Below are 13,901 nucleotides of genomic sequence, written 5' to 3'. Positions count from 1 at the left end.
TGTAGATTGGTACCTGTATCTCCTTCACAATAAGGCTTAACACTGGTGCCCCCAAAGGATAAGGCCTCAGCCCCGGTTGTGCACCCTGTACACCCACGACTCTGTTGCCGAATTCTGAACGAATGCCAATTAAATGTCTGTATCAAAACCAGCGTAGTAGAACAGATATTGAACATCGATCAGTGAAAATACAGTTGGGAGATAGAGGGCTTGGTGACGTGGTTCAATGAGAACAACCTCTCTATCAATGTCTGTCAAACTAACGAACTAATCATTGACTTCAAAACGAAACGAGAACAACACGTCCTATCTGTATCAACGGAACTGAGATTGAGAGGTTGTAGAATGACAAGTTCCTTGAAGTGACGATAACCTGCAACCTACCCTGGACTTCCCACGTAGATACGACGACCCAGTAGGTGCAAAAACACCTCTTCTTTCTCAGGTGGTTCAGGAAATTTGGCATGTCCATAATGGCCTCACCAACTTTCATTGATGCGCCATTGAAACCATTCTGTCAGGGTGGTATGGCAACTGTTGTGCTCGCGACAGTAAGGAACTACAGAGGTGGTGTGCACAGACCAGATCATCACAGAACCCAACATTATGCCGAAGGATTCCATTTACATAACTCGCTGCCAACTTCATCAAAGACCATTGCGCCCTGGCAAAGATAGCGTACAATCGCTTCCGTCTGATAGAAGATGCAGAAGCCTGACCATGCACACTAGCAGGTTCAGGAGCAGCTTCTTCCCGGCAATTATCAGACTGATGAATGGACTCTCTAACCTCAAATAATGCTGAGTCTGTTGACACTGATCTTGCCTAGTGCACGCCCTGTGCATTGTAACCTGCATGTCTCCAAGTCTTCTTACAACCTCCGATCTGTACGTCCTTGCATACTATGATCAACCTTAACTGCTCATAAACAAATCTTTGCGCTGTTCTTCACTACAAGTGACAATCAATCAATCAATCAATGAGTGGCAAGAGTAATGCTTTCCAGTTAATTTCAGGATCTGGTCAATGATTAAATTAGGAATGCAAGAGTACTATCAGGTCTGTTGTTTAACATTTGCAAGAGCTGCCATTGGGTCTTACACATAAATTTGTGAATGGCTGGATCATTGGTTAGTTTCTCCTTTTCTCAGTTTAATGGGATACATTTTCTAATTCACCAGTTTCACCTCTTTACCTTAGCCAGTATAATTATTGTGTATTTAAAGAAAATCGATCAATTCTTTTATGTGCTTGTGTCCTTACAGCATTTTGTGGAGTTGGTGATATAATTTCTCTAATTTAACATTCACAACTCACCAAATCAACTGTACGAATTGATTTTCGTATTACCTGCATGTCTTTTGATCTAAAAAATCTTACATATTCCTTTAGCATGTATTAGTTCACTGATATCAACCCACAAGACACTACCTGTTCCCATATCAGCCCATCTCCATTCTATCCTGAGGCCAAACACACATCCACAGCTGAGCAAAACGATCCTGGAGCAGATGGAATTCCTTCGGTTGTACTAAAATGCTGAAATGCAATATTGACTGCAAGGTGCCAGTGCAGCCTTCAGGCGCCTGAGGAACCAGGAGTTCAAGGTTTGTGACTCAAACCGAGCACCAAGCTCGTTGTCTACAGAACAGAGATAATGGGAACTGCAGATGCTGGAGAATTCAAGATAATAAAATGTGAGGCTGGATGAACACAGCAGGCCAAGCAGCATCTCAGGAGCACAAAAGCTGACGTTTCAGGCCTAGACCCTTCATCAGAGAGGGGGATGGGGAGAGGGAACTGGAATAAATAGGGAGAGAGGGGGAGGCGGACCGAAGATGGAGAGTAAAGATGATATCTGAGATGCTCTTGGCCTGCTGTGTTCATCCAGCCTCACATTTTACTGTCTACATAACAACCGTGTTTCCCACTCTCTTGTATGTAACAAAAGCCTGGGCCACTTACAGCACACACATCGAAGAAGTGAAGAGTTATCACCCATGGACCAAAAAAAATGTCCCCACTATTGAGGCACTGGCCACATATGACCGACTGTGATGAGTGTGTTACATTGTCCATTTGCTGACATAAAACTCACCAACCCAAGTGATGTGCTCTCAGTTATATAATACTCAGCGATCACAGCACCACATGGGCAGAGGAAAACCTGGAATGACATCTTGAGAACCTCCCTAAGCTAATCCAACATCCCCACAGATGTGGGAATCCATTGCCTGGAAATGCACAAACTCGTGAAGAAGCAACCGCATCACCAATAACAAATATAAAACATTGCTAGGGTTCATGTGTGCAAGAATTTCTGTTATTGCTATTTTAAGGGCAGTTTTCAAGAAAATTTCTTCACGTGACTGAAAGTTCAAATCACCAGAGGAGTGTTGTCATAAAGGATCAGGCATTTTTTAACTGAATTCACAAAATAAACAGAGATCTCTTCGACCATCCTGTAAAAATACTTGATCACACTATGTTTAGTCACGCCAAAGGAGACTTGCTTGGAACCTATGGGATGATGTTTTCAGGAATATAGTCCAATATAATAAGTCGCTATAATTTGACTGTAGAAAAAAATGAACGAAGCTCTACTGCTCCAGAAAGTATACAAGGAATTTACAGCTACTAAAGAGTGCATGTAGGCAGGAAATATTCCTGTGCTAAGTAGGAAACTGTTAAAATTGAATGTGTTGTACGGAATCCGTTACCAGTGAACTAACACTGTTCACAATAAATAAAATGACACAATGATTCTGAAAATAAAACGCAATCTATAATATTGAAGAATTTATCTTGAGCAAATATCACAATGTTTGACTGGGTCTGTGCAACCATAACATGCAGATCGTTCATTTAAAGTGTGTTGAACGTCTCAGAAAGAATGGCAACTAAGATTCAAGTGAGCAGTAAACACTTGGAGAGAATACAGATGAGGATTAAATAACTTGTAAGCAATACTTTGACCGGACACTAATCCAAAATTTCATGGCTGGTTTGTGCAGAAAACACAGTCAACACGGCTTTGTGAGGGGTAGGTCATGCATTACAAACCTTATCGAGTTTTTTGAGGATGTGACTAGAAAAGTTGATGAGGGTCGAGCTGTGGATGTGGTGTATATGGACTTCAGTAAGGCATTTGATAAGGTTACCCACGGTAGGCTCATTCAGAAGGTCAGGAGGAATGGGTACAGGGGAACTCAGCTGCTTGGATACAGAATTGGCTGGCCAACAGAAGACAGCGAGTGGTAGTAGAAGGAAAATATTCTGCCTGGAAGTCAGTGGTGAGTGGAGTTCCACAGGGCTCTGTCCTTGGGCCTCTACTGTTTGTAATTTTTATGAATGACTTGGACGAGGGAATTGAAGGATTGGTCAGCAAGTTTGCAGACGACACAAAGTTCGGAGGTGTCGTTGACAGTGTAGAGGGCTGTTGTAGGCTGCAGCGGGACATTGACAGGATGCAGAGATGGGCTGAGAGGTGGCAGATGGAGTTCAACCTGGATAAATGCGAGGTGATGCATTTTGGAAGGTCGAATTTGAAAGCTGAGTACAGGATTAAGGATAGGATTCTTGGCAGCGTGGAGGAACAGAGGGATCTTGGTGTGCAGATACATAGATCCCTTAAAATGGCCACCCAAGTGGACAGGGTTGTTAAGAAAGCTTATGGTGTTTTGGCTTTCATTAACAGGGGGATTGAGTTTAAGAGTCGTGAGATCTTGTTGCAGCTCTATAAAACTTTGGTTAGACCGCACTTGGAATACTGCGTCCAGTTCTGGGCGCCCAATTATATGAAAGATGTGGATGCTTTGGAGAGGGTTCAGAGGAGGTTTACCAGGATGCTGCCTGGACTGGAGGGCTTATCTTATGAAGAGAGGTTGACTGAGCTCGGTCTCTTTTCATTGGAGAAAAGGAGGAGGAGAGGGGACCTAATTGAGGTATACAAGATAATGAGAGGCATAGATAGAGTTGATAGCCAGAGACTATTTCCCAGGGCAGAAATGGCTAGCACGAGGGGTCATAGTTTTAAGCTGGTTGGTGGAAAGTATAGAGGGGAAGTCAGAGGCAGGTTCTTTACGCAGAGAGTTGTGAGAGCATGGAATGCGTTGCCAGCAGCAGTTGTGGAAGCAATGTCATTGGGCTCATTTAAGAGACTGCTGGACATATATATGGTCACAGAAATTTGAGGGTGCATACATGAGGATCAATGGTCGGCACAACATTGTGGGCTGAAGGGCCTGTTCTGTGCTGTACTGTTCTATGTTCTATGTTCTAAATATAACTATGTTCCTTCTGCAGTGATTGGGTGTTATTTTAATTTTAAAATGTAACAAATGTCATTGAAACCATGGTTTTCATCAACGCATAAAAAATAGCCGTACATCAGCTGCAGTCATTTGTATGCTTCATTAAATGCAGTTAACAGAAAGGATCAAATCACATAATTATGTCCCTGGAGTTCACCAAAACCAATAACAGTCACCACTTTTCGGTGAAATTCAGATTACATTCAAAGCTTCTGATAGAAATGCATGGAGTACCATCAGGTCTCGTATTTATCATTTACTATCCGATCATTGCATCTGTCGGGATTCCAGGTAAAATGGTGTCATTTGAAAATAACTGTGTGAAGCATCATTTACTACAATAATTCATCCATTTTAACAATAGGCTTTTTTGTATGTGCATGAGATTTTTTTTTAATTTCACTGGCATAATGCATTTTCTGCAAATGCTATCGTTTTTCGTATTTTACTGCATGCGTTTTCTATTTTAATTATATTAAGTTGTCATTTCATCACCATAATTTCTGTTCATTATATTGCATTGTAATCCATTTTCCACAATATTTCTTTCAGTATTCTCTCCCTTTTTATTTTCCTTTTATTATATCTTATCTTTTCTGCTTCAGTTACTATTTTATTGTTTTAATAATATTATCGCTCCTAATCACTGCTAACGTCTCACGTTGAATGTTGTTCTGTTGTTTGGCTTTGACAGATCCTGCGATGAACAACTATGCTGTTACCTGTTTGGAAATGCAAACTATTCGTGTTTTTGATAATATTGTTGCGGGAGAATTGCAGAAAAAAAATCTATTGAGCAATTAATCATTTCCATCTAATGAATCCGCGGGCAGTATCACAGTTAAATTGACTTCCGTTATAAAACTGCCATTATTAGTGTGAATGATTTCAAACATTTTTCTAACTGTATAGAAATATATTGTGCTGTTGAACTTGACAAAAATACGTTAAGTACGACAAAGGATTACTTGATTAATTGGACTGAACTACTGAGTAATTTCTGGCTGAAATCACTGAATGAGTTTGCTGAAAGCGTATTATTATCACCACGATGTTGGCAGATACATAATCAGTCCTTTATTTGGCATTTAATAGAAATTTGGATTTACTTGTAGCTTTCATGGCACCGTGAGTCCACCTTCAGTCAGTAGGAAAAACTGCTCCCTAGTGTAAGCAATCATGTAGGTCGAATGTTTGCTAATTTCTAACTCGCAGAGCATATTTTTCACGAGAAACTCAGAAATTGCTCGAGAAACTCACAAGTCTGATAGCGTCTATAGGAAAGAAAAGAGTTACCATTTCAAATCCAGTAAACCTTCCTCAGAACTGACAGATTGACCACAATTTCAACCAGTCAAACAAGCACTTCTTCGTTCAGAGTCTTCGCTTTCCCATTTACTTTTGTAGATGTATCTAAATGGTTAAATCCTGCATTTGTAATTTTCTTCTGCCGATTGTATCTGGCAAAGCCTTGGACTGTTCAATCTTTCTTGTTCTCCAGCTTGAGTGAAACTCCACAAAAATTGGAAAACCTCAAAAGCAATTAAAGCTTCTTAATTCAAATATTGACATTGCATAAAATTAACAAAGCCAAGACAGCACAGTGCAGCAGGAGGAATTCGTTAGTTTGATCAATGGCTATCAATGGCTGCAAAATTAAAGGCATTGCTTTTCTCCTATTGAATTGTCATCACATGTTAATTCATATGATTCAGTACGACACTGAAGATCCTAGTTGACATCGATGATAAAGTGGCATTTTCAGGTTGGAATCCATGTTTTTGTCAATGTTGTCGTATTTGCAATGTCACTTTGTTATAATTTGGATTTCGTACATTTTTATTACATATTATCTGATTGACTGGACTCACACGGCTATGCTAATTCCAGGACAAGAAAAGAGTTTGTTCAACATAGATTTTTTTAACTTATGTTTGCATCCTAATCTTTATTATTCACACATTTATTCTTCATGTTTGATTTGTTTTGCTTTGTTAAGAGTAAAAAAAAATCATTCTTGTTCTCACAGTACACTTTCTCTCTACATTGCAGCTAACCTGGTTGTGATTCTGACGCTGTGTCACAGACGATGTGGTCTTTCTGGATGTATTATTTATTACGTGGTGTCCATGGCAACGGCAGATCTATTCGTAATGATCACGGCTGTACTATTGAACCGGATAGCTGGAATTTATTTTCCAACTAGTTTTCTGTCAATTACACCAGTGTGCAGTCTTCGCAATGCCTTTAATTTTGCAGCCATTGATAGTTCTGCTTGGTTAACTGTAGCGTTTACCTTTGATAGATTTGTGGCCATTTGTTGCCAGAAACTGAAAATTAAATATTGCACTCAGAAGACAGCAGCTTGGGTTGTAGGAACTGTGTCCACACTGGCCTTCTTTAAAAATATCGCCAGATATTTTGTTTATGAACCAACAGTTGTTATTAATGACATGCCTTGGTACTGTGGTATTAAGGTAATATTTTATACATCACCTGTGTGGGTCGGATATGATTTGATTAGTTCCATTTTAACCCCATGTATCCCATTCATTCTAATTTTACTACTGAATGCTCTGACCGTGAGACATATTGTAGCAGCCAATGGAACCCGCAGGAGACTCTGGGCCCAGAACAGTGGAGAGAATCAAAGTGACCCAGAGTTGGTGAAGCGACGGAAGTCCATTATTTTGCTTTTTGCCATCTCTGGAAGTTTCATACTGTTATATGCATTATTTTTTATAACAATACTCTATGTCAGAATTACAAACGCTACTTATACTTCAGGGTCCAATTCCAGTGTTTCCACGTATATTCTCAATGAAGTAGCATTTATGCTTCAGTTTTTGAGTTCTTGCACCAATCCGTTTATTTATGCTGGGACCCAGAGTAAATTTAGAGTCGAGTTAAAGAATGGGATGAAATATCCACTCAACTTGTTTGTTCATTTTTTTGCCTCTCGAAAGTAGGAAAATCCATCATGAACTAGCAACCATTGCATTTACTTATCCTTGTCATGCCAGGTGGAAATTACAGTCAGATATCTGAAGGGCAAGTTCACAACTTATCTCGACTAATTTGTTTGCAATTGGTTTTCAATCACTCGTAGCTGACCTATTAACTGATACTGTTGATAGGCTCAACATATATATAGAAGGGAATCATATTTTCAAATATGACAGGGTGTAGTTCTAGGTCTTTTCAAATATTAACCAAGTCAGCTGTTCTAGTTTTGTTTAGGCCAGTACTTCAGCAAAATCCCCATCACTTGCTGCTCCTTCATTCTTACCCAGCCCTTCAGGACCATATCTCCCTGGCTGACCGCCTTCATAGAGTTTGGACCCTGACGAGCTCTGCCTAAGATACGTTTGAACTGTCTGCTCTCATGGATCGAAGTGATGGCTTGATGGACAACGATGCGTACGTTATGTCATTTGATTCTGTTTCGTTCCTACAAAAGCAATGTTGGAAGAATTACATGGCCATTCATGTAATTTTACACAGATACAATATAATAACTAACAATTAGCAGAAGCTCGGCTTTGATGACGATTTGAATATTTTAATTGACTTAAAACAAAATAACATTTTAAACAAAACATTTTGTCATGATCTCAATCGCAGACTTTACTATGTATTATTTAACTCTGCATTGGAATATGCTCCATATTTCAGACACTTTTCAAAATACTTTTCATTGATGTTCATATTTAACTTTTGGATTGAAAAAAGAAGTGGCTTGTGATTGAGAAGAACAGGCAGGGAATTGCCACTGAAACAGGAAGGTGAGGTGGCCTGAAATGTACGAGCTGTGATAGACAAAGTAGATGAATTTAGAGCTTTGGTTAGTACTTCAAACAATGAATTATTGCAATTATGGAAACTTGGCTGAAAGAGAGACAGAACATTCAGCTGAATCTCCGAGGATTTAGATGGTTAGGTGTGGTAGAGGAAACTTAAAAGGGGTGGGGGTGCAGCATTACGGCTAAGGGAGGATATCACAGCTGTGCTGAGGAGGATACATCAGAAGACTCATGCAGCAAGACAATATGTGTAGAGCTCAGGAGTAGGAAAGGTGAAATCACAATGCTGGTGTTATACTGCAGGCCTCCCAACAATAGAGGAGAGACTATGTAGACTATTATGGAAAGGTGTTAAAACGGCAGGGTTGTTGTGGTGGGTGATTTTAACTTCTCCTATAATGACTGAGACTTCATCCGAGGGGCTGGATAGGGAAGAATTTGTAAGGACCAGGAGGGTTTCTTGGCACTGTATATCAGAGAAGTAGTTATGCTGAACCTGGTTTCACAAAATGATCCCAGTCAGGTGAATGAAAGTTCAGTCGGAGAACAATTGAGGAGTAGTGACTTTAATACCGTGAGTTTTAAGATACTCCTGGCTAGGGATAACAGCAGATCTTGGGTGATGGGTGTTAAATTCAAGGAATTTACTCGGCATGAACTGCAGATCTTTGGAGGCAGCTGTTTGAGATTAAATCACATCGGACATGTGAGTGTATTGCAAATTGCAGTTGATAAGACTGGCACATTCCAACGAGAATAAAGGACAGGTGATGCAAGTTATAAGAAACATGGATGACGAAAAGTGTTATGACCTTGGTCAAATAGAAAACGGAAGCATACTTAAGGTCTAGGAGGATAGCACCTGTCTAAGTCTTGAACTATGTAAATAAAGTTGGAAAGTACTTAAACAAGAAATTAGAAGGGTCAAGAAGAGTGTTCATGAAAGGTCGTTAGTAAACAGGATTAAGAAGAATCTCAAGACTTTTTATACATACAGAGATAAGTCCCTTGGTTCTGATGGGATTTGTCTCCGAATAATAATGAAAGCTAGAGAACAAATTGCTGAAGCATCTCAGCATCCTCTTTGTCCGCAGTTGAGCTCCCAGAGGACTGGAGAATAGCCAACGTTGTCTCATTTTTAAAAGAAGTGTGGCAAGAATAATCCAGAAAATTACATGTCTGTGAATCTGATGCCGGTGGTAGGGAAATTATTGGAAAAGATTCTCACGGCCTAGATCTACATGCATTCAGAAGCAAATTGACATATTTGTGATAGACAGCATGGTCTTGTGTGGGGGAGGCCGTGCCTCACGAACTTGATTGAGTTTTTTGAGGAGGTGACGATGATGATTAATGAGGGGAAAGTGATTTATGTTGCCTGCATGCACTTCAGTAAAGCCTTTGACAACGTCCCCCAGTGGCAGACTGGTACAAAAGGTGAAATCACATGATATCGGCAGTACGCTGGCAAGATCGATACAGAGATAATGAAGTGTGGAGCTGGATGAACACAGCAGGCCTAGCAGCATCTTTGGAGCACAGAAGCTGATGTTTCGGGGCTAGACCATTCATCAGAAAAGGGGGAGAAAGAGAGGGTTCTGAAATAAATAGAGAGAGGGTGTAGGCGGATCCAAGATGGGGGAGAAGATAGGTGGGGAGGAGACAGAAAACGCAAAAAGGTGGGGATGGAGCCAGTAGAAGTAAGTGCCATCACAACGCCACCCAAAGGTTGCAGGAACAGCAACTCATATTCCGCTTGGGGACCCTCCATCCCAATGGTATCAATGTGGATTGCACAAGCTTCAAAATCTCCCCTCCCCCTACTGTATCCCAAAACCAACCCAGCTCGTCCCTGCCTCCCTCACCTGTCCTTCTTCTCACCTATCTCCTCTTCCCACCTCAAGCCGCACCCCCATTTCCTTCCTCCTAAACTCATCCAGCCCCTTTGACCTATCCATCCTCCCTGTACTGACCTATCCCCTCCCGACCTCCCCACCTACACTCACCTTTACTGGTTCCATCCCTGCCTCTTTAACTTGTCTGTCTCCTCTCCGCATATATTCTACTCTATCCATCTTCGATCCGCCTCCCCCCTCTCTCCCTATTTATTTCAGAACCCTCTCACCCTCCCCCTTTTCTGATGAAGAGTCTTGGCCTGAAACGTCAGCTTTTGTGCTCCTAAGATGCTGCTTGGTCTGCTGTGCTCATCCAGCTCCACACTTTTTTTTATGTCGAGTTCTCCAGGAGCTGCAGTTCTCATAATCTCAGACACAATTTTAACCTTGAAACAAATATTGCATTACCATGAAAGCAACATTTATTCAATTCTCATCTACTTTCAAACTGATCTTGAAAACGAGTTCTGGAAATGAATGCTAACAGAAAGAGAAAATCACACAAGATTCTAGAAATCAGATCACATGTTACATCCAGCAATCAATTTTTCTCAGTTGTTCCCAGCTCTCCAGCCCCCACTCAACCTCCATGGGTGATGATTGACACTTCAAGGAAGGATGAGTCTTGACATGTGTTGATCAAATGTCTGACCGACACTACTTCAGAGTGACAGCTGCATCCAACGGTAACTAATGCACCAGTTTATTCAGCTGTCCTGCTTTAGTTCCATCCCTCACACCTACCCACCACCCTACTTTGGCTGTGGAAGAATGAAAACAAAACGCAGTAAATCCCTCTGAATGGGTAAGTTCCTCCAATTTTGCAACTAGAATGCAAATATAGCAAGTTAAAAACAATTATCGACTCCAGCAGAAGGGTGAGGAAACTTTGCCTTCTGCATGTATTGAGAAGCTGGTGCCTTGGTAACCTCAGTTGGTTTGAGAATTGAACCGATGCTGTCGGCGTCATTGTACATCCCATACCAGCCCGCCCTCCTTCTCTGACACATACCCGGGAGTTTTTTTTTCCCTCCAGAGTCCGGGCTTGATAGCTTGGCAGGACCACATTGGGCTTATCCAGCAGCTCCAGCACCAGACTCCACTGAATGAAGCGCACCGCCAGGCGCTGCAGTCGAACATACCATGAGGTACACACATCAGGAACTTGCATTTGTACAGGTGACGGGGAAATCATTGGGAGATGGCGGGGAGAGGGAAGCTGCTGAAAGAGGGAAGGAGACAAAGTCTGAAGGAGAAAGGGGCCGGCTGGTACAGGAGAGAAATAATCCACCGGCTTGACTTAATCATGATCCAGCGCTTTCATTTAATAAAAAAACAAAATATCTCTCTTTGCCTGGCAGCACCGATTTCCAAGGCTACTCCGCTGTCTATTCAGCCGCTGCCTTATCCTTCCCAATCGCCGCCAGCACCTTCCTTCATCTCCTATTCCACCCAACAGCTGCCGGCTCCTGGCACTGCATATTCCTATCCCACTCTGTCCGACACTCTCACTCCATCAGCACTGGTCTCATTCACACTTCCACACTGCCCCAACTCCCCACAGCATCTCGCCCCACGCAACACGCGTGCGCAGACACACCATCCAGCCACACGGGAGGTACAACCACACACGCACAGAATGGGTAGACCAGGGATAAGTAACTCGCATGGACAACTGTAATATGAGTAACAATTCGAGATGTCACTCGTTTGACCTTTCCACCAATGATGCAACATTTACACAATGAACGAGAGTTCTGTGCGTCGCAGAAATTAACCTTTCTTTCCAGGTTGTAAAACACCAAGGCAGTGATTCTTTGCCTACAAGAAGATGCAGTCATTGAGTTGTCACTACTTGGCTCGTGTCACATTTGCAATCCCAAATGAAACAAAATGAAAAGCAAAAATGACGGATTGACTCCTCAACACCATTTGACAGGACTTCCCCCAAATGCAGAGGCCTGGTGTTGACGTGGAGCAAGCCAAAATTTTCAGGAATGCAAGTTCTGGGATGCAGCCAAGCACACGGGATTGACCCCATCCACAAGCCAGTCTGAAAAACACAGAGTTTACCAGATGGTTTCAGGAGGCATGAATGATAGCAGAATGCAGCCAGGAAGTAAAAGCACACCCTCTTCCTAATTGCACGCACGTTCGGGATTTACACACAATGTAACATTCGGGCAACAGGAAGTGCATTTGCAGTGACCTGCGAGTCTGGCGGTGAAGTCAGATGACCTGGTTAGAACACAAAATCGGCGGAAACTGTAATCTTCCAGGGAATCTTACTGAGTCTCCACATCAAATCAAACCAATGACTGCTCCAAGACATGCACCAGGTCTCACTAACACTTCATATTCCATGTGGACAGAGCCCCGCACTGTGGTGCAAAGCGCATTCGTTTGCATTTTCCCCGCAACACCAGATTTCAACAGTAGGTTTTTCGTTTACATGTATGTGTGCAAATATCGCCAAAAACAGTAATTGTTGCCACTCAAAGTCTCGTTAAATGTTTCAAATTTAAAATGTACTGTCCATTTTAAGTGAGATATTTCATGGACTTTAACAAGCACGGACAATTTGATTTGGATTTCACAACAAGTTCACTGAAGGACCTGATTTTGGGCACATGCACATGAAGTGAAAAACAGCCACATGTTTGCAAGACACTAGAGCATTCAGATACGTTATTCATTACATTCAGTTCATGTGGGTGAGGTAGGAAAAGCTCAAGTCAGAAAATAAGAAGCTGAAGTTATGGGGAAAATGCAATGACAAAAGAGTTCACCTGCGGATTATAGAATGGCCAAATGCTGTTTTTTTTTCAGCCACAGTCCTACAGTCTTTTGTTTTGATTTCCTACAGTTATACTTTGGAATAACAATAACTCAGTTATCATGTGGTTAATTAATAAAGGCTTGAAGCTGACTGAACTCACGAAGCAGTTACACAATTGTATTTCCTTTTGCTTCTGTGCTTAAATCTGGTTTTAGTATGGAATGATTCATGAAGAGTGTGATTTACTGGTGCCTCAGTAACAAAATTCCCCATTATCTGTGTTGCTCTTGGCAGAGCTTCACAACCCAGTATCACACCACATCATTGGGCTGTGCTCACATGAGTGAGAGAGAGAGACAGCTGGTGGTTGTTTAACCTGCATGTCAGGCACGGGGAGAAGTTGAGAAGGACAAACCCTCATGGTCAACACAAATGTTTATTTACTTTTTCAATATCACCTTGCTCTTCCTTAGAACAAGTGAAACTTTAAAAGGCCAAGTGAGCAGATGAGAGCATCAGCCTTCAAACATTTCAGCTCCCTCAAAATGAAATGGGACAAACCTGTGACCAAATATATAAAACATCTTGCACATCGTGGAAGAATGTGCGAGTGAGTGAGTGTTGGATGGTATATAGGAATATGAAGAATAAGTAATCAGGGCATTGGAATTTGTCATGTGTAAAAAACCAAGGATAGTACATACCATTTTTATTCAGAGTAGTATGACAGAAATCTGACTGATTCGGCAAGCTGACTGACCGGAAACAACAGTCAAATCTATAAGATAAATGAAAACATCATGAGAGACAAAACCAAATTCAACATGTAAAGAGAAAGACTGCCATAAAAAATTAAATACTGGACCAAAAAAAGATAAAATGCTGACTTCAGTGTCGTTACATCTGTCCATGATCTGTTTGCTCTTCTGATATCGCTTTGCTCTTGCTCAGAAAATACAACTTTAAAATCCTAACTGAGCAAACACGGACGTCAGGATTCAGACTTTTTAGGCCACTCAGAATAAAAATCAACAAAGCTTTCACGTCAATATATGAATAAAAATCACTCTACACACCCTGGAAGCACTGTCTCAGAATCTAAAGGGAGTAA

At 41.5% G+C, this 13,901-nt stretch overlaps 1 protein-coding gene across 1 annotated transcript; it reads left to right on the top strand.

Moving 5' to 3' along the window:
• The first annotated feature begins 4,526 nt into the window (after positions 1 to 4,526).
• Positions 4,527 to 7,914, top strand: LOC132207672 (probable G-protein coupled receptor 139). Its single transcript, XM_059643585.1, has 2 exons — positions 4,527 to 4,604; positions 6,366 to 7,914. The coding sequence occupies exons 1-2, from the start codon at positions 4,535 to 4,537 to the stop codon at positions 7,280 to 7,282; spliced, it is 987 nt and encodes a 328-aa protein (XP_059499568.1). The 5' UTR covers positions 4,527 to 4,534; the 3' UTR covers positions 7,283 to 7,914.
• The last annotated feature ends 5,987 nt before the right edge of the window (positions 7,915 to 13,901 follow it).

Source organism: Stegostoma tigrinum, unplaced genomic scaffold (genome assembly GCF_030684315.1).
Source record: "Stegostoma tigrinum isolate sSteTig4 unplaced genomic scaffold, sSteTig4.hap1 scaffold_120, whole genome shotgun sequence".
In the NCBI taxonomy this organism is placed as follows: Eukaryota; Metazoa; Chordata; class Chondrichthyes; order Orectolobiformes; family Stegostomatidae; genus Stegostoma; species Stegostoma tigrinum.
This window is presented reverse-complemented; position numbering and strand designations above follow the sequence as displayed.

Bases quoted from the DNA above. Each gene is read 5' to 3' on its own strand.
- LOC132207672 (XM_059643585.1), top strand. From the start codon at position 4,535: ATGCATGGAGTACCATCAGGTCTCGTATTTATCATTTACTATCCGATC. The intron at 4,605-6,365 runs GTAAAATGGTGT...TCTACATTGCAG, and splicing joins TGCATCTGTCGGGATTCCAG to CTAACCTGGTTGTGATTCTG.